At 34.4% G+C, this 21,106-nt stretch overlaps 1 protein-coding gene across 1 annotated transcript in view; it reads right to left on the bottom strand.

Moving 5' to 3' along the window:
- Ddx10 (DEAD-box helicase 10) overlaps positions 1 to 21,106 on the bottom strand; it is a 285,891-nt gene that overhangs the window by 199,557 nt on the left and 65,228 nt on the right. Inside the window, exons 11-13 of the mRNA XM_040285171.2 lie at positions 16,570 to 16,657; positions 13,688 to 13,776; positions 10,648 to 11,125 (exon numbers count right to left, since the gene is read on the bottom strand). Coding sequence (XP_040141105.2) covers positions 10,648 to 11,125; positions 13,688 to 13,776; positions 16,570 to 16,657 — 655 coding nt within the window. The remainder of the gene's footprint in view (positions 1 to 10,647; positions 11,126 to 13,687; positions 13,777 to 16,569; positions 16,658 to 21,106) is intronic.

Genomic DNA, 21,106 nt, shown 5'->3' with positions numbered 1-21,106 from the left:
GCAGGAAGAGGTAGCAGAAGAGAAGGAGGGAATGGAATCATTTAAACAGACATCTTTATCCATCTTGTGCTGCTGTAACAAAACACCTGAGACCAGGTCATTTATTATGAAAAATATGTTTCTTGTGGTTCTGGAGGTTAGTAAGTCCAGTGTCCAGGTGCTAACATTTGATGTCTGCTTAAGGCACTCTTAAAGCATCCTTGCAAGGCAAGAGGGATAAATGCTATATCCTCTCTTGGCACATGAGTGGAAGAGCAAGCTAGAGCAGAAGACAAGCTAGCAGAACAATATGAGAAAGCTGTTTTTATTTTAAAAGTTTCAATTCCTTTCATGAAGGAGAAGCCCTAATGGCGTAATCACCTTTTAAGGGCCTCACATCTTAATATGATTGCAATGATTAACACCTGAATTTTGAGAGGGACACACTCAAACCACAGCAGAGCCCAATACCCAAAGAGGTCAAGGAACCCTCACATCCCAACTGCAGTTATCACTAATTGAGGCAAATCCCAGGAATCACTGATAGCCCCCAAAAACATGGAAACGATATACAGAAATTGCAAAGTTTTCTAAATTGACAAATAGTAGTTTTATCCATTAAATATTATTCATGATGTTACAAACATCCCATAATACTATATTCTAATATGTCCATATAAACAGAAGAGACAGACAAAAAGGAATGCACAAGGAGGTTTTTTGTTTTGGGTTTGTTTTGTTTTTTTTTGTTTTTGCCACACTGGGGATTAAAGCCAGGGCCTTATGCATGCTAGGCAGACACTCTACCATTGAGCCATAGTCCCAACCCTTTTAAAAAATTTTGAGATGGGGTTTTGCCAAGTTATAGATGTGTGCCATCATGCCCAGCTCAGAGGAGATTTTTATCATGAAAAGATAAAACAATACTGGATAGAGAATTCCATCCATTAAAATCTTAATAATTTCATGTAATTCATGATTAATAATTCTTAATAAATTCATGCAAACACCACTTGAAAAAAAATCTGTTGATAATTAGAATTAAAAATATTTTTGACAGTTAATTTCTACTATACTGCCTTGATATAAAAACTATGATTTGTCATGAACTGTTCTTAATCCATCCTATACCTTACAGTGCTTGATACAATGCTATACATGTATTTCTTTTTAGTCAACATTTGGCTGTGCTATGAACTAGACTTGTGATAACAGTACAGGGTTTTGCACTTTTCGGGTTCATGCTAGACAGTAAAAATGCTCCATCAACTAACTGTGCCGTAATTTTTTAGAAAAACATCTGTTTTCTGATGTTAAACCTGAAATAAATGAAACATCACCTTTTCTTTCTACAATGGGTCCTCAGCTCAGAAAGGGATCTTATTTTTCAGTGGCTACCTCAGACATGGCCTGGTCATCTTTTTATTATAATTTACCAAGTGGAAATAATAATAGCTAACATCAACTATTCTCCTCCCATATACACAAACTATGCTGGCTGCTTTATATTTCTAATCATCACAATATCACTACCAAACAGACATGTTATTGACTACAGTTTACAGGGATGGAAACTCAACTCAGGAAAGTTAACACTCCTTATAGCCATGGTTTTGCTCATTCGGTTTTCTTCAATTACAACACTTGTCCCCTTTGTACTAATTCCTCTGTCAATTCCTTACTCCACAATTTCTTCAGGACATCATTTCTACTATGAGGCCAGCAGAGCTTTCAAAGCTTTAGAACATTGGTTGAATCAATTATTAATCTGCTACCTTATAAGTTTAATCTTCTATAAACCATCAAGTACCTAGCATAGTCCCTGGTTTTCAGGAATTGCTTCAGGAAAGATAAAAAAGGAAAGGAGAAAATCAGGAAAGCAGAAGAAAGATGGAAAGACAAAAGAAAGAAAAATCTTGGCTCCTTTATCACAATATAGATTTAAAACTTAAAATAGTCTTACATGAGTATACTGACAAACAAGCTCTGAAGTTAGCTAATCTAGCTTTAATAACATTAGTGAGTTCTTACAATACTGGAGGGAAAGAAGCTACCAAAAAAGAAAATCTCAACAGAATCTAGAATCAACTCTAAGGAACAAAAAATAATCTGTATTGGCCAAGTCTTAATTAAAACCAACCTATGTTTACTATTAAGAGAGCTTCAAAATGACACAGCTGAGCTAGAAATATAAAAAAGACAGCAAAGTATATCCTTAAAGATATCATTTTATATTTAAAATAAATGTCCTAAATTATTTTTAATTGTTTTAGTTACATATTCAGTCTTCTCTAACATCATTTCCCTAGAGGTCAACTTTCTAAACACCAAACAGCCCATAAAACTGGTCCAAGCAAGTCATCCCATCACAGCAGGAGGTCAACAACCTTCTCTTACTGCCTCAGTGCCTGCTCACCCCAGCTGTGATCTCTCCTGCATATCCTATTGCCCCATCACTCATGACCCCCTCACCATTACTAACAAAATCTGTGTCTTTTACTGCTTTGATCCTGTCAAACAGAAAAGTATTGTTTGCACCTGGCCCTCTCCATTCGTGTCTAAGCCTAAAGACAACATACTCATTCTACATTCTGTGTGTATACACAGCAGGTACTTTAAAATTATTTTCAGTGCTGTCAATTACACAGACATTCCTCATTTACCACATACAAACTACACACAAATGATAATAGGCAGCAGGATAGAGAAGAATGATTTGGCAAAGCAGACAGGTTTAACTATACACCTCACCGCTGTAACCTTGGAAAGACATTTAATTCCTTTGTGAAATTTTAGGATCGTCATCTACCTTTTCTGTCATGATAAAAAAATGAGAACTTATCTGGGCATGGAAGCACATGCTACCATAGTCCCAATTATTCAATACACTGACGCAGGAGGATCACATGAGCACAAGGGACCATCTTAGACAACCTAATAAGAGCCCATCTCAAAGAGAAAATAGTTAAAAATGAAAACTCATAAAGAAAGTATCTGGTATCCAGTTCAATGCCAAATAAAGAAAGTTAGGAAGAGTTATGGTCTTAGTGATATGACTGATAGACAAATTCCATCTTTTCTGCAGTCCGAAATATTTTTACTGATTCCAATTCTCAAGTTAGCTTGGCAAATTTTATCCCCTTTCCAGGGAGACAAGAAAGGAAAAAAATGACAAGATGAAAAAGACAGACAACAAGTAACAAAACAAAATCTTTTATGTGTATGGTACAGTGTATATGAAGACAATTCTAAGACAGGAGCAACAGAAACATTTGAACAAAGTCAGCAGTGTCTAAAAACAGCACTTAGAACCCCACAGAAAATTCACTAATTTAATGATGTAAATCATCATTTCCCACCAAGTATATGGTTTCTATGGTTTATCTTTAACAAGTCTATTCCAAAAAATAAGTAATAAAAGAAAAAAGCAGTCAGTGAGTAATGACTGTAATACAACAGTAAAATGTAAAATGCAATAGCAAAAATCTAAAACAGAAAGCTGATTGAGATTGTGACTGCTGATTCACATTCAAAATTAACTGCTTTAAAAAACATGGTGATTGAAAGAATATTAATATAAGCCAAATAAGAATTGATTGTAAAAATTCAAAGGCAAATAAGAAATGAAACAGACAACTAGGTAAAGCGGGGGGGAAAAAAGCAGCCTATTCCTAGTTCAGCTGAAGAAATTCCAATACACTCAACTCTATTTTTTTGTATATAGTACTAGGCAATGTACAGGAATACAAAATTCCTTGATCAGCATCTCAAACTCCTATCAACTGTTCCAAAATGTTCCTTATATTTGCCAAATACATCATAATATTTCAAACTTATAGTAAAAAAAAAATCATGCAGCTGTCTTTTTTCCTGTTCTTTTTTCTTTAAATTTTATTGGTTCTTTTTAGTTATACATGAGAGCAGAATCCACTTTGATATAATTATACAAGCATGTAATATATCTTATTCTAATTCAGAGCCCAGTTCCTTTTCTTCCCCTTCCTATTCCCCTCCCCTGTTCCCTCAAGAATTTTTTAGTGTGATATAAACATAGTCTTAGAAATCAGAATTTCACATCATTACAACTAGACATTATCAATTACCTAAAGTATGACAATGCTAGGCAGGCAAAGGTCTATCATTTAGAACCAATAATTTACTTAGGTCTATGCTCATAGAACATTCAACAATTCTTTTTCAGTATAAATCAATCAGCTAAACCTTACATAGCTTCAAAGATATACTATTTTCCAATAAATATTACAAATAAATTCTACATAAGTCATAGTCAACAAAACTATCAAAGTAAATCTGCTTTTTCATTCATTAAATACTTGTGAAATTTGCACATGAGACACTGTACCAGAACCTAAACACACACTGATCAATAAGGCATTGTAAGTCAGGCAAATAAGTATTTTGTGTGACAGGAATACTTAAAAATAATAATAATAAGTTAAAAGCCAGAAATAACTATAATATTTGAGAAAACCTTGCAAATCAACAGGGGGAAAAAAACAGTACCAGAAGTGAGGGAGAGGCACATAGAAAATGAGGTAGACACAAGCATCAGATGGCGGTGGAGGGAGCCACTAGGGGAGAAAGGCATTAAAGAAAAGGCAGGGGGAGCACATGTAAGGGAGAGGAGAGGGCAGGGCACATGTCCAGGGAGACACAGTACTGGGAAGACATGAGGTAAAGGTAGATACTTGGTAAAAAAAAAAAAGACACAGGGAGTAGAAGAAGACATGGGGTAAAATATGTATAAGCAATATGGAGAAATCAAAGCTGAGAAGTAATTAGTATTCATTAATATTAGGACTCAAGATGGATTCAAATAATAAGACATTTCTAATTATTCCCAAAATAGTAAAAACATGTTCATATTCGGTGATGGTTTGAGTAAATGGACATTAAAATAAAAACTACTGGGATAATTATCAATATGACCTCTCTTTAAGAGGATGATTTGGCAAAAGATAGCAAAAAATATAAAATATACCATATTATCAGTCAGCTCATTAAAGGCAGAAAATCTACAAACTAATTTCACTTGTGACAACAAAAGTAACAATCCCTAACAAAATGCCTACTAGCAAATAAAATCTTGCAATATAAAGGAAAATTACAAATTATGCTTAAGTGAGGTTTTTCAAAGGAAGCTAAATTGGTTCAACATAAGAGGGAGGGAAAAAATGCACCCTATCAACAGATTAAAGACCACATGATCACCATATAGTTGTAAAAAAGGCAAGTGAAAAAATTCTTTATCTATTTTTTTTATAAAAACATGAAAGAAGCTAGGAATAGAATGGAACTTTCCCAATCGCACAAAAGTATTTACCCAAAAAATGGAGGCTAACATCAAATGTTATGGCAAACAACTGAAAGCTTCCCCACCTACCCCACCCTGAGATCAGGAACAACATTGATATCTACTCTTACCACTACTATTCTTGAGAGCCTGTTCAGTGTAATAAAGTGATAAAATGAAATAAAAGGCACACAAGAAAATGAAATAAAAGATGATAAGTAAAGTAAATTATGGTTGTTTGCAAATAAGGATTGTTTAATCAACTACAGAGAAAATCCCAAAGAACTTGCAAAGAAGCCACAGAACAGGTAAGTTTAGAATAATCAGTAAACAAAAACAAATTGTATTTCTGTATACTGGCAAGAAAAATTAAAAACTGAAATTTTAAGAAGTACTACTTAATAATATCAAATAGCAACATATTAATCTAAAACAATGTGCATGATGATATGTGTGTGCTAAAAGACAATAAAGACAACCTAAAGGAACAAAAATATATCACATTCATTAGATTAAAAGACTTGATATTAAGATGTTTCCTCCAAGTAGATTTATAGACTCAATGTAATCCCAATGAAGATAAAACCAGCTTTTTGTACTAATCCACTAGCTGATTCAAAACCTAATGAAAATTCAATGATCTAAAAATAAAAATAGTCCAAAGTTTTTGAAGAAAATAAAGATACCAAATTGAAAAATACACTACCTAAGATTTACTATAAGGTTACTCTAATCAAGACAGGAGTTATTGGTGAAAGCACACACACAGAGAACAGAACTGAGTCCACAAAGAAACTCACACCTACACATTCAACTGACAGTCAAGCTAATTCAGTGCAAAATGCATAGTCTTTTCAATAAATTGGTAGTGGGTCAATTACATACCCATAAGTAAAAAAGTGAATCTTGACCCTTACTTAGCACCATACCCAAACATTGAGTTTAAGCAGATCCTAATCATGAATACAAATGCTAAAAAGGTCGATCTTCTACAAGAAAACATATGGGAAAACCTTCATGGCCTTGGATTAACCACATACTTATCAGATATGACACAATCGTAAACTATAAAAGTAATAAATACTTCAAAAATTTGCTGCTTTTACAAGACACTTAAGTGAAAGATGCCATAGACGGGAGAAAATATTAGCAAAATACATAGTTTAGAATACAGAAAGAACTCTTAGAAGTCAAGAATGCAAAAAAAACACAATTTTTAAAAGCTGAAAGACATTTCACAAAAAAAGATATTTCTATGGCAAATAAACACATGAAAAGAGCCTTACCGCTAAGTTATTAGAGAAATTAAAATTAAAATTATAACAACATTCAGCTACATACCTACCAGGAATGGCTACAAAGACTGACAATACCAGGCACAGGTGAACTGAAGAATCAGAACTCCCATACATTGATAGCAGAAACACAAACTGAAAGAGCCCATTCGAAAAGCAACTAAGGAGCTTCTCAAAATTCAATATATCAATTACCTAGGATCCCAGTGAACCCACCATTATATATAAACTCCAGAGAAATAAAAAAGTTATCTTCACAATAACTTACATGTGAATATTTGTAGTTGTTTTTGTCATGATCATCAAAAATGGGAAATAATCAATTTATTAAAAATAAGAAAGAAAACTAGATGCCAAACAATGAAATTGAATCAGTAATTAAAGGAACAAACTACTGATATATCCAATACCATATATTAAACAACAAGTGGCAGGTGCAAAAGGCATAAGGTTATACATATTGTATGATTCTATCCATGTAATTCTAAAAAATTCAACACTATAGGGTCAGAAATCAGATCAGGGGATGAAGGTGGAGTGAAGTTACTGACTGAAAAGGGGATAAGGGAAGGACCTGTACAATGAAAATATAGAACACTAAAGAAAGAAATTGAGAAAGACCTTAGAAGATGAAAAGACTTCCCATCTTCTTAGATATCGCCAAATCAATAGTCAAAATGGCTCTACTACCAAAAGCACTATACAGATTCAATGCAATACCAATCAAAGTTCCAATGATATTCTTCATAGAAATATAAAAAGTAGTCATAAAATTCATTTACAAAAATAAGAGGCCCAGGATAGCCTAAGTAATCCTTAGCAAGAAAAGCAAAGCCGAAGCATCACAATACCAGAATTTAAATTATATTACAGAGATAGAGGAAAAAAACAGCATGCTATTGGCATCAAGACAGGCATAAAGACCAATGGAATAGAAGACACAGAGGCAAAGATACATAAATATAGTTATCTCATATTTGACAAAGATGCCAAAAGCATACTTAGGAGAAAAGACAGTCTTTTTTTAACAAATGGTGCTGAGAAACTGGAAATCCGTATATAGTAGAATGAAATTTAACCCCTATCTTTCACCCTGCACAAAACTCAATTCAAAGTGGATCAAATACCACTTTTTTATACTAGATGAAAATGTAGGCCCAATACTCCAACAAATCAGCTCAGGAACCAACTTCCTCAACAAGACTCTCAAGAGTATAAGGAATAAAATCAAGAATCAATAAATGGAATGGCATCAAACTAAAAGGCTTCATCACAACAAAGGAAACAATCAAGAATGTGGAGAGAGAGCCTACAGAATGGGAGAAAATCTTTGCCATCTGTTCCTAATATAGGGCATTAATATCCAGCATATACAAAGAACTCAAAAAAACACCAAAAAACAACCAAATAAATAAAGGGCAAAGGAACTAAATAGGTACTTCTCAAAAGAAAAAATACGGTCAATAAATATATAAAACATGTTCAACATCTCTAGCAATTAGAGAAATTCAAATTAGAACTACACTGAGATTTCATCTCACTCCAGTCAGCATGACAATTATCAATAATACAAGTAGCAATAAATTTTGGAAGAAATATAGGGGGGAAGAATACATTCATACATTGCTGGTGGGATTGCAAACTGATACAACCCCTCTGAAAAGTAGTATGGAGATTCCTCAAAAAAACTAGGAATGGAATGACCATTTGGCCCAGCTATCCCACTCCTTAGTACACATCCAAAGAATTTAAAATCAATATATTACAGTGACTCAGTCACATCAATGTTTACAGCAGCACAATTCACGATAGCTAAGCTATGGAGCTAACATAGGTAACCTTCAACAGATAAATGGATAAAGAATGTGTGTGTGTGTGTGTGTGTGTGTGTGTACACGTGAGAATACTATTATTCAGCCATACAGAAAATTATTTTATGACATTTGCTGGTAAATTGATGGATCTGGAGTCTATGATGTTAAGTGAAATAAGCCAACCCCAAAAAACCAAAGGTCAAATGTTTTTTCTGATATGTGGAAGCTAAACCAGAATAAGGGGTGGAATAGAGAACAGAAGTTCAGTGGAGAACCCAAAGGGGAATGAAGGGATTGCGGTGGGGGAGACGTGTTGAAGAGAAGAAAGACGATGGAATGAACCTGGGATAAATTTCCTACATACATATATGAATGTACCACAGTGAATTCACCATTGTGTACATCCACAAGAAATCAATTTTTTAAAAAAAATAACTATGGGTAAATGGCAAAAAAAAAATGGTAAAGGGAAGGGAGCAGGGGGTGAGGGAAAGAAAGGGATAGGAAAGTACTGGGGACTGAATTAGAACAAGATATAACCTATGATTTTATAATTACGTCAAAATAGATTCTACTGTCACATATAGCTAAAAAGAACCAATATTTTTTAAGTGATAGGAGTGTTCTACTCTTCATTGTGGTAGTGTTTACACAACTTACACTTCAAAACTCAAATTATATATTTAAAAAGTTAAATTTTATCCCACATCAGTTACCTAAATTAACTTTTTTAGAAAGTTAAACGTTTTTTTGCTGTATGCATTTAATTTTTTTTCGAATGCCAGATGAACTATAAATACTTGAAATCACACCCTACTTATAATATGAATAATCACATGCCATTACAAACTTTTGTCATTCCTTCATAATCTTACCTCTAGCTTATTCCCTTAACAGTTTTAAAAAAGGCATAAAAACAATTTTAATGCACTGAGAGCAAAAAGTTAGATTGTTTCGTTTCACTTATTTGAAATGAGACTTAACTGCAGATTTAAAGTGATTTAACTTGAGTAGAATAAGACAGTACATGATTATGCCACAGGTTTTATTCCCCTCACCTATATGAGATGACAGTTCCTACTTCATAGTTTATTTCAAGTACTAAATGATGCCAACTTTTAAAAAATGCTTCATACATAAGACACTATGTGCTCAATAAACATGTCTACTTTTTTCTTTTTTCTTTTTTTTTTTGGCGGGGGGGATAAATATCTGGGATTGAACTCAGAGGCACTCAACCACTGAGCCACATCCCCAGCCCTTTTTTTGTATTTTTATTTAGAGACAGGGTCTCATTGAGTTGCTTAGCACCTTGCCATTGCTAAGGCTGGTTTTAAAACCACAATCCTCCTGCCTCAGCTTCCCGGGCCACTGGGATTACAGTGCTTATTTTTTTTAATTACTTTAAAAAACACCTTTCTAAATCTAATGATCCAAATTCTATGTATTTCCTGCTATGAATCTTGGCATATTATTACATATTACATAAACACTAGGAGTCTGGTTCCATTTTTCATTCAATTCTCTTTCAACAGTTGATCAAGAATAAAGGGATACAAAGTAAGAATGGGAGGAAGGAGGAGAAAGAAGAAACATTAACTGAGAACCTATAAGTATCACAGGGCAACAGATTATCTGGGATGAATCAATCTCTCTCTCTCTCTCTCTCTCTCTCTCTCTCTCTCTCTCTCTCTCTCTCTCTCTCTCTCTCTCTCTCTCGTTCCTTCTAGTAGGTGCCAACAGAGAAACAAAGAATCTACATGAAAACTTTAAAAGCTTTTATAAGGGGTCTTTAAAAAGAAGTGTTTGAGTCTACTTAAGATACTAGCTAGGTTCCCAAAAGCCAATGTTTCATTACAAGTAAAGTTCATGTTCAGAAAGATTTAAATAGTAACTTCTCCTTACAACAATTTAATCAAAGTAGTATGTTAACAATCACAATGAAAGATTCTCACATCATAAACCATGAACCTCACTGCCTTCCTTCATGTCATAATCATGACTCTGACTACTTTTAAAACATAGTATCAGAAAGCAAATAAATACAATTAAAGGTGATAACCTAGTAGGATAAAATAAAAATTCTTTGGCACTTACTCTGTGTTTAAATATGGGGGGAGGGTGCCACTGGAAAAAACAAAACTATGGTTCTCTTAGTTCTTACTTTTCTTAAAATCCCAAAATGCAAAAACTAGTATACAGTAAGAAAACATAACAGAAGACCCTCAATGGAGAGTAAACTTACCTGTAACACTTTATTCTCTGAAAGATTCAACCCAAACACATTGCACCGTTTCACTGTAAGGAAATCATTATCAGGTCCATCTTCTTCCTCATCATCTCGGTCCAAGAACTGCACAGAAACTTCCTTGACCTTCTGTGTCTCCATGTTGGGATGACATTGAGTTTCAGACCCTTTTGCTTTTCCCAGTTTCTCTTTCATTTCTTCTTCATCATCATCATCATCATCATCATCATCATCCTCTTCACTAACATCACTATTCTGTCTATTCTCTGTCTCTTGTAGTCTTTTCCCACCTTTCTGAAGGATGGACATTTTCTCATTGAAATAGGCTCTAAATTCTTCCACCTCATCATTGGTGAGAGATGGAGCCCTGGGCTCAGTTACCACATTGCCTTGACTCTTCACCAACTCTTTGGTAGATTGTTTCTGCACTTTCTGAAGAAATCTTACCCGTGGTGCCACAGCAAGCCCAAGAGACCTTAAAAATGAGGGAAAAAAATTTAAAAATTATCTCAGTACACTGATGGTACAGGTACAGTATTATGGAAGAGTTTCTTGATTAGAAATATATTTCTAAAACTTTCATAAAGAAAATCTTCCTCTGAAATAAAATCCAAAGTACTGACATACTAGATTATCCAAAATGCAAACCAAAGTTCACTTAAAAGCAGTCTGAAAAAATTTTAGACACTGGTTTTTCTTCTAGAATAATATGGTATAAAATAAAGAGCATTACAACAAACCTAGATGGTCACAGATTAAGTACTAGACCTATCAATTTTCAATTCAACTCTCAGCCTCAGCTTCCTCATAATGTAGTATAACACCATGTGCCAGGACTATCATAGTTATTGTGAAGATCCAATTAATTAACTATATTAAAGTACATTTTATAAAAATGTGAGTTACTGAATAAACTGGCAAAGACATGCCATGAAAGGACAAAATCCAGTTCTTCAAAAGAATGAACTAGAATATCATCCATATCCCACCTCATGCTTCTTATCAAAATATGGCATAATCACTGCATAAAAATGAATTTTTATAAAAAGAGATTAGATAAAAATAATCTCACTTTCTCCATCTATTATCAAGATTCCATTTAAGATCAAGTGGTTCCCAGCTGGGATCAAAGCTAACAGCTTTCATTAAGTTCCTAATAGCAGATTAGAAATAAAACCTTAGAGCAAGGTTGGCTTTAGTAAACAGCTAATGTTACAACACGGATCACTACTCTTTCCCTGTATGACATGGTAAACATCTAAAAAACACACTTTCAGAAATAGTACTGTTGAGGTTCAAATCCTGGCTCTGCCAATGACCAGTTAGTTGTATGGTATCAAGATAGTATTTAATCTCTCTAGCCCCAAGTTTTCCTATTTGCAAAATAGGGCAGGAGTTCAACCTCATAGGGTTGTTATAAAACATCAATTGACACACACAATGCAGTCAAAGTTGTGGTATATGGGCAACCACTGAGAACTTGCTATTATCATTATTATTTTCATGGAGATGAGGGGTTAGGATCATGAATCTGAATCCACCTAAGGATTTCTCTTAATATAATACATTTACATTTATGTTTTCTTGGCTACTAAAATATTTTGAGTTCTTAAAGAGTACACATTCATATATAATTCTATCACTGAGCACAATGATCTACACCTACTAGGCATCCAAAAAATGTATCTATAGTAAAATTTTTAAAACCTTTTTTATATCTTACATACATAGCCCTGCTTTAGGCATCCAAGACTTCTACAAGACTACACATCTTAAGGAAATTACACATCTATCCACAAAAACTAAAAACACCAAGATAAACTGTACCAATAATTTAGGCTCACGTTTATTTTCTGACTTCTTCAATTATCACCAAAAAACAGTCTTTAACTGTAAACATGACATTTACTGGAGTCAGTTTAAACAAAACATCTCCTAAATATGGCCCTAACATGTTAAAGATTTGTGCAATTTTTGTTTGTTAAGAATCAAGCTCAGTTAGTCAGAAAACTAGGATAGCACTTCACACAGAGCACAAAAATCAGCTAATAATCCAAACCATGAGCCATGCTCAGAAATGGTGAAACCATGAATGTGTAAATAAACGTGAGCAAACAAAAACCTGTTATCCATAGCACATGGTTTTCCTTCCAGTACTTAAACAGAAAGTTAGTTGCTTAACAATGCTATGCAGCAAATAAAGTGTTCTATAATAAAACTGACAAATTACCTTTTGTATTAACTTGCAGCAGCTTGCCCAGATAAAAGTTTTTGTTACACTCAATTTAAAGGTCAAGGCACTCAAATTCCTGAAGAGCAGGCTACACATACAGACCTTGACTAGTAAACACATTTCATCATTATCTGGGCAAGTTTATTCTTTTATTCAAAGTATGATGAAGTTCATGGTGATTCTATAGGATTTTGTCAATGCTTTTCTCACAAGTAGGACTCTTTCTTTAATTCTTTAATAAACACTCCTCTTTTATAGGTGAAAAACTTTCAGTATTTTGTTGCTGTTGTTTTTATTTTTAAATCAAACTAAGCCAAACAAAACCAATCATTCCATTCACTAAACAGGGATACCTTGCCATAGTAGTTGCAAATACTTATAAGAAATACCAACTCAGAAATAATATTCAGGCAATAAGCAATATGGGGGAAAAAATCTAACATAAGAACTAGAGAAGAGACTCACATTGAAAGCATAAAATATCTATGGTAATCTATGCCAGCATCTTAGAGGGCAAGAGAAGACTACAAATGTGAAGATTTCAAAGAGTCAGTTGCTTTCTGTCTCCTATAAAATCAAACCATAGGTATCCACCACTTTAAGGAATTTATATTTATTGGGGGAAAACTTCTTCCTGGCAACAGAAACTAATTTTCCAAAGTTGACTTAATCATTTTTCTTTGTACATCTGTAACATTCTTTTCAGGCAAAGAAGAGTGGTTTAAACTAGGACCATCAGAGAACCAGGCCAGAAATAAACTAACTTTGAAGACTGACTAGCACAGCTGCATTATGAATACTTACAGTGCATATTCAGGAATAGGTAATTTGTTCACATCAAATACTTCTTTATCCTTCATAAGGTATACTGAACGTATATAGGAGACAAAACACTGAAAAATAAAAGGTTGAGAGAAAGAAAAAGAAAGGTTGAGAAGTACAACAGCATAGCAATGGAAAATGAAGTTAGGCCAATAGAAGAACAACCACCACAAAGGGGATAAATTTAACAGTAGTAAACACACACACACACACACACACACACACACACACACACACACACAGTCATTCACACACACACACAAAAAGAAAACCTACTTTTAGAATATTAGAAGAAAAGATTTTGCATCTGTTCAAGCAAACTAACCACAGAATATCACTTCCCCAAAAGGCTACTCCACAAATTAATACTCAGTTACAATAGGTAAAATGGAGAAAATAAAGGCACTGAAATAATATAAATAGGATCCACACTAAGCTACTTATTAATTAAGCAAATTTCTTGGTTTCTCTAAATGGCAGTTTCCTCATCAAAGAATTAAGTGTTATGACAATAAAGGGGGCATATGCATATAGAACACCTAGTATTTACTGCATTCCAAAAGATACGCTAATACATGCTTCTTATTGTTAATCATCAGAAGATACATTTTGATAAAATTTTACTGTATTAAATGAAGCTTAATTAAATTATGACTGTGAAACCTTTACCCTGTTTCACTATAATTTTATATAATTCATTATCAAACTGGCATATTTTTCTTTCATTTGTGCAAAAATACTAAGCAAGAGTTATACACAAATCAGAAAGTAAATATGGTTCCAATACTTTACCAGTTAGTAAAACAGGTAATAATATAGCTAAGCAAGTAATGTCTTTCATTTTTAAAATAATTCTTATACAGTTTATTTAATCCTTCTTTCCATAATTTCTTCACATTTTGTTCTAGCTTTACACTAATCCTTTCTACATCACTTATCTCTATAGGCATGAATAACAATGAATGGCATCAGTTCAATGTAATTTTTCCCCTACAACCATCCTACAAGAAACCATTCAAGCTGAATATCATTTTTGTTCTCTCCAGGTTATAATCAAAACTTATACAATCAGTTCTATGAAGCCAGATAGCATGCTATTGCTGGCAACACAACCAATCTGCTAAACCACGTATGACACTCAATAAATCACATGATTTATTTCAATGTGCTATTCTAAAAATCTTTATTCTGGAAGGATCATTTGTTGTAAGCACAAACCAATGAAACAACATCCTTCCAATATTTCTTATTTCCTGATAGTTGAATGACCTCCTAATCTTGCAGAAAGTCATGACATTATCTGAATTCATGTTATGTTTTTTCTTAAAGCTTCTTAAAAAAGTTTAGCTTAAATATGTGCTAGACAAAACACATTCTCACAAATGGTTGTTGCATAGGCACAAATTAAGAAAAGAAAATCACTAATTTGTTTTCATTGGATTTCAGGTGAAGTGAACTTATAGAAATTCAACTTAGTATAGCTCAATAGTTGATTTTCATATTTTGGAATTCCTTTCTCCTAATATAGCAACGTTCTCAACAATGAAAGACACATATTTCAATCCCAGACTGAGACTTTTGATAACTATGTGACCCTGGACAATTTTTAATTTTCTGAAGCTAGCATCTAACCTCTGTAAAAATCACATCAACACCACCTACCTCGTGTGTTCTTGGGAAGATTAGATAACACAATGCATGTAAAATACACGTGAACCAATCAAGTCATGACTAAGTGCCTGGTACATAGTAAGGACTCAAATTTTAGCCTTTGTCATTGCCATCATTTTATGCATAGCAATGATTTGCTAAAGTATAAGTCAGCAATAAATAGAAACTTTGATCTTTAGTAAAACTTACTTCTCTGCTTCTCTGCTGGGAATATCCAGTTTCAAAATAACAAAGAACCCAACTACTCAATGTTTTTCTGCCCGAGTTACCCCAACAATCTTATCTCCTCCTTCCTTATATTCTTCCTCCCACATCATGTGCCTGCTGAAATAGAATCCAGCCTCTTAATCACTCCTCTCTAGCTCACTTTTGATATGCTATGAGAGAAGCAAAGATCCTATAACTACAAGGAAGTTAGTAAAAACAGTGGTAAAAATGCAAAGCTTCATAAGAGTACTCATAATTGTTAATTCAAAGATTATAAACTGGGTAGATTGGAAGGCACAAGTCATAATCATTTCACATCTTCCTTTTCCACAGAATCTATTGCTAGACACTATGAACTGAAAGAGTAAGTATAACTAAACATGACTTCTCTCATCATAAATAACTTGTATGTAAGATAATGAATATTAATGTTTGATTTAGCCACTCCAAAATGTATACTGTTTCAAAATCTCATGTTGCACACTGTAATGTAATTTGTCAATTTAGCAAATAAGTTACTTTTTAATTTCATTTTTCTAATACAGAAGATTAAAGTCCAGAAAAGCAATAAGAGAATAAGTCATATTTACAGATTAAAATTTCATTCCTAAAGATAACTTGACAAGAGTTTTATCCTTTCTAGAAATTTAACCTAATATATAAAGATATTAATTTCACAGTCAAAGTTCATTCAGGACTTACAGTAACTTTACTGAAGAAATGTAAAGTTTATCCAATACACTAGAAAACAGGGCACTATACGTATAATAATCTTAGGATTTTCTGTGTATCTCTGCAAGACTATATACAGGTTATTATAAAAAAAAACACTTTAAAATTTTAAGGAATATTTTAGGTGCATGTACAAATTACACTATTTGAATATGTGATACATGACCATGCAATGTAGAAATAGCAGAACAACAAAATTTAAACTTATTATTTATTGCACTCCAACAAAGGTACCCAACTCAGAAAGAACTTACCCTTTGAGCTCTTTCTTTTAAATCTTGATCTTGGGCTAAAAAAGATTCCAATTTTTTCTGTACATCTATAAGTTTTTCTGGATTGATTCTTTGTAACAAAAAGAAAGATACAATGGTTACACTAAGAAATCTGAATTTTAGAAATGATAAATAGCATATAGCATTTTTCTATTTCCCTCAATATTGTTTTTAAATATATAACATTTCTCATCTATGACCCAAGTTAGACCAAAATTACACTTGATCTAAATCTCTCTCCTGCATATTATAAATAATACAGGAGGAAAGATATGACAGATACTTTCTCTAAACACCCCATGCTGAGTGAGTGAAGGATACTTAGATTAACAACATAATTAGCATTGATTACTTCTTAACTCTATAAAGATGGAAAGTAGCTTGAGCAAGATTAATAAAATGGAATAAATGAAATCTAATGTCATTTTAAGTGTTTCCATTTTCTTATATAATAAAATCAATTTCAAGTAATAAACAAATACACAAAAAATATAAATATTGATTTACCTATTTAGAAATTAGGCACAATGTAACAGAGACATAACTTAAAACTCTGCCTAGGTAAGCTGTAGGAAATCCTGAGATTCTTTTAAGGGTACAAGCTTCACAACAGTCTTCACTTGTTTTCTTCACTTTAGACTGCTTTGAACCACTTTTTCCTACAAAGCCAGGGTGATGATAGGTGGTTGTAAAGTGACTATTTTTCCTGTTTTTATTGCAGAAATTTTTAAAACACCTAAAAGTAGAAAACTTTAAGTCTCAACAATTATCAACTCATAGCCAATGTGTTTCTTCTAAATCCTCAACCATTCCTGTCCTTATCTAACTATTGTCTAATTTATTTCTAGTCAAACCAAACCAAGGTGTTTCAATGGCCCTTATACTAGTGAAATTTTGATGAATTCCACTAATAATCCACATATCCTCAATGAGAGAGAGCACATAATATTTTGAAATGGACCCACAACCTGAAACATTTCATTGAAAGTTTCATTCTTTCAACTTTCTCTTTTAAAAAAAAATATTTATTTTTTAGTTATAGGCAGACACAATGTCTTTATTATACTTTAGGTGGTGCTGAGGATAAAACCCAGTGCCTCACACATGCTAAGCCAGAGCTCCACCTGAGCCACAACCCCAGGCCTCATTCTTTCAACATTCAATGCTTCCTAAAATTAATAAATTCTCCTTTATCTCTTTTATTTTCTCCAGTTACAGTCTCCTGAAATTTTTGTTTAAACAGAAACCTTTAATTAAAAAATTCAGACTTCTGATTTTTAGTACTACACAGAAGCTTACAAGTCAACACAGTATCTTAACAAGAAAAGAGCTGAATGTATTAGATAATCAGCAACCTGTATTGAATTTGTTAGTAGGGTGACCTGACACAGGGCAAACCACAATCCTCAAAATAGGAGGGGAGGAGGGAGAAGGAGGAAGGAAATGGAAAGAGGGGAACGGAGAGAGGAGGTAGGAGGTGAACCCAGGAACATGGCTGAATGGAACACTCCCGTGAGCAAAGCCCACTGGGGGAACCATCGGGGCACCGGAAAACTTGAACCTGCAATTTAGAGATAGATGGAGGCTCAATGTGAACAAGTCTGAAATACATAAACTTCAGGAGGACCCATTTGTTAATATAGGAAACTCCTAAACTTGCTTGAGTCTTACCACCAGGAGTCAACCACCAGTATCTGAGAAAAAAATTCCTCATGCTTCTGGCAGAAGATTGGTGGCAGCATTTTAAAATACACTATAGCACTAGCTTCCTCTTAACTAGTTTCTCCTAAGATTAGTCCTTATTAATGAGAGTCCAATCTGCCAGGGATTTATCAGAGCCCGACAGGTTTAGCTCTGATAAAACTATTTTGGTTTGGACCCTAAATGTCACCAAGGCCATGGGTTGAAGACTTCATTGTCAGCTTGGGGTACTACCGGAAGGTAGTAGAACCTTTAGGAGGTAGAATCTGGTGGAAGATGTTAGGTAATTGGGGGTGAACCTTTTGAAGGGGATATTGGGTCTCCAATCCCTTACTATCTCTTTGGTTCCTGGCCACCATGACCTGAGCCATCTTCCTCTGCCATGTGATTCTTATCATGATTCTGCTTTATCATGAGTTCCAAGTGATGGGGCCAAACAACTACAGACTGAAACCACAGGTGCTGAGACAAAATAAATCTTCCCTCCTTGTAAGTTGATTTTCTCAGGTACTTTGTCCCAGTCAGGAAAGGTGATGTACACATACAAACTAAGCTGGGGAAAGGGAAAGCCACCTCTGGCCACCCAGCCTCACTTAAGCTTGGATGGAGGTACTAAGGACTACTTACGAAGTTCACAGTCCAGCGATACAGACTTACTCCAAAACTGAAACGAACTGGGCATGGTAGTGCATGTCTGTGATCCCACCAACTCAGAAAGCTAAAGCAGGAGATTCCAAGTTCAAAGCCAGTCTCAGAAATTTAGTGAGGCCCTAAACAACTTAGCAAGACCCTATCTGAAAATAAAAAGGTTTTAAGAAATGACGGGAAAGAATGGCAATTATCAAGAATACAAGCAATAATAAATGTTTCTAAGGATATGGGGAAAAGGTACACTCATACATTGCTGGTGGGACTGCAAATTGGTGCAACCTATCTGGAAAGCAGCATGGAGATTCCTTAGAAAACTTGAAGTGGAACCACCATTTGACCCAACTATACCACTCCTCGGTCTATACCTGAAGGACTTAAAATCAGCATACTGCAATGACGTGGATATGTCAATGTTTATAGCATTTCAATTCACAAGAGCTAAATTGTAGAACTAACCTAGGTGCCCTTCAACAGAAGAATGGATGAAGAAACTGTGGTCTATGTATACACAATGAAATACTACTCAGCCTTAAAGAAGAATGAAAATGGCATTTGCAGGTAAATGGATGGAATTGGAGAATATTGAAATAAGCCAATCCCAAAAAGCCAAAGTCTAAATGATTACTCTGATATGGGGATTCTGATCCCAAAAGGGTTGGGGGAGGGGAGTGTTAGAATGGAGTAATTTTGTATTGGAAGGGGGTATGGGGGTAGAAAGAATTACCCTACGTATATGCATAATTGCATGAATGGTGTAACTTTATCATGTGCAACCAGAGAAATGAAAAGTTGTGTTCTATTTGTGTACAATGAGTCAAAATGCATTCTGCTACCATGAATAACTAATTAGAATTTTCTTAAAAGAACTGGGGATGTGGGTCAATGGTTAAGTGCCACCAGGTTCAATTCTGAGTCAAAGGGGGGAAAAAACTGGGACCTAATCACAGGACTATAACACATGTCCCCTCCCTATCCACATTAGTCAAGAGCCATTTACATCCATTCTTTTTACCCCATCACATCAGCTATTAAGGAAAAATTACAAGGCATACAAGAGACAAAAAACAATTTGAAAACAGAGTCAAAACCATAACTAACTGTGGAAAGTATACTGAAATTAACAAAAGTAGAAATTTGAAACTAAAGTAATATACTAAGATTTCCTATGGATTTAGTAAACAGAAAGCAACAACAGACAGAAAATGTAAGCTAAGAGATGGAAAACTTAAGAAGGAATCAAAACTAATGCTACAGATCCACACCACCACCAGTAAGAAAGAATGTTTCTGACAGCCTTATCAGCAGATTAAACATGGCTAAGGATAGAGTATGAGCTTGAATAACATTAAAAAAATCCAAATTGAAAAACAGAAAAAAACAAACTGATAACACAGAACAGAACATCCTAGGTCTTATGAAACAACTACAAAAAGTCCTCCCAAATGGCCCCAAAGCTAAAGTCACTAGATATTAAATTTATTTCTCAAACAAGCACATATATAAAATTACAAAAAGCACTTAACCCAGTAATTTATTAAGTTATCTAAACCTATTTTTCCTAGAAGTATTATATTAGTATATTTTAATTATTGACTCTACATGGGGGAGGGGGTGTTCAAGATGGCAGAATAAAGCAGGTTTCCTGGCGGCTCCATGGTATGAAATCAAGAAAGCAAAAAGGCAGCTTCTCAGCAAGGTGAGTGAACAGGAAAAAATGGGGGTCGCGAGGACTTTACTGGAATTTAATACCAGACACATAAACACTCCCCAACTAAACTAAAAGGCACACAGCACAATAGCACTGCTCGGAAAAGCAAACACATCTCTCCCAGTGGCATGTGGAAGACAAAGAAAGGAATCACTTTGTAGCCACAGCACAAGGATCAAAAGCTGGGGGAGCAGAGTTCTGGTAAACACAAGTCTGGCTGAAAATACAGGCTGGCAAACCCACACTACATAACACAGACTGTGCCTAAGTGACCAGAAGAAAATTAAATATGGAGAGAGGTTTACCCAGGGGACAACTAGTTGTGAAAATGCACCCCTCTCTTCCCCCCTCCTCCAATCTGGCTGCCTACAGGAGTGCAGGGAGAGACTCACATGGCCAGGAATTCCAAAGAGTGCATGCAGGAGATACCGAGTTTGGAGACTGAATCTGAGACCAGGA

Source organism: Ictidomys tridecemlineatus, chromosome 4 (genome assembly GCF_052094955.1).
Source record: "Ictidomys tridecemlineatus isolate mIctTri1 chromosome 4, mIctTri1.hap1, whole genome shotgun sequence".
Classification (NCBI taxonomy): Eukaryota; Metazoa; Chordata; class Mammalia; order Rodentia; family Sciuridae; genus Ictidomys; species Ictidomys tridecemlineatus.
This window is presented reverse-complemented; position numbering and strand designations above follow the sequence as displayed.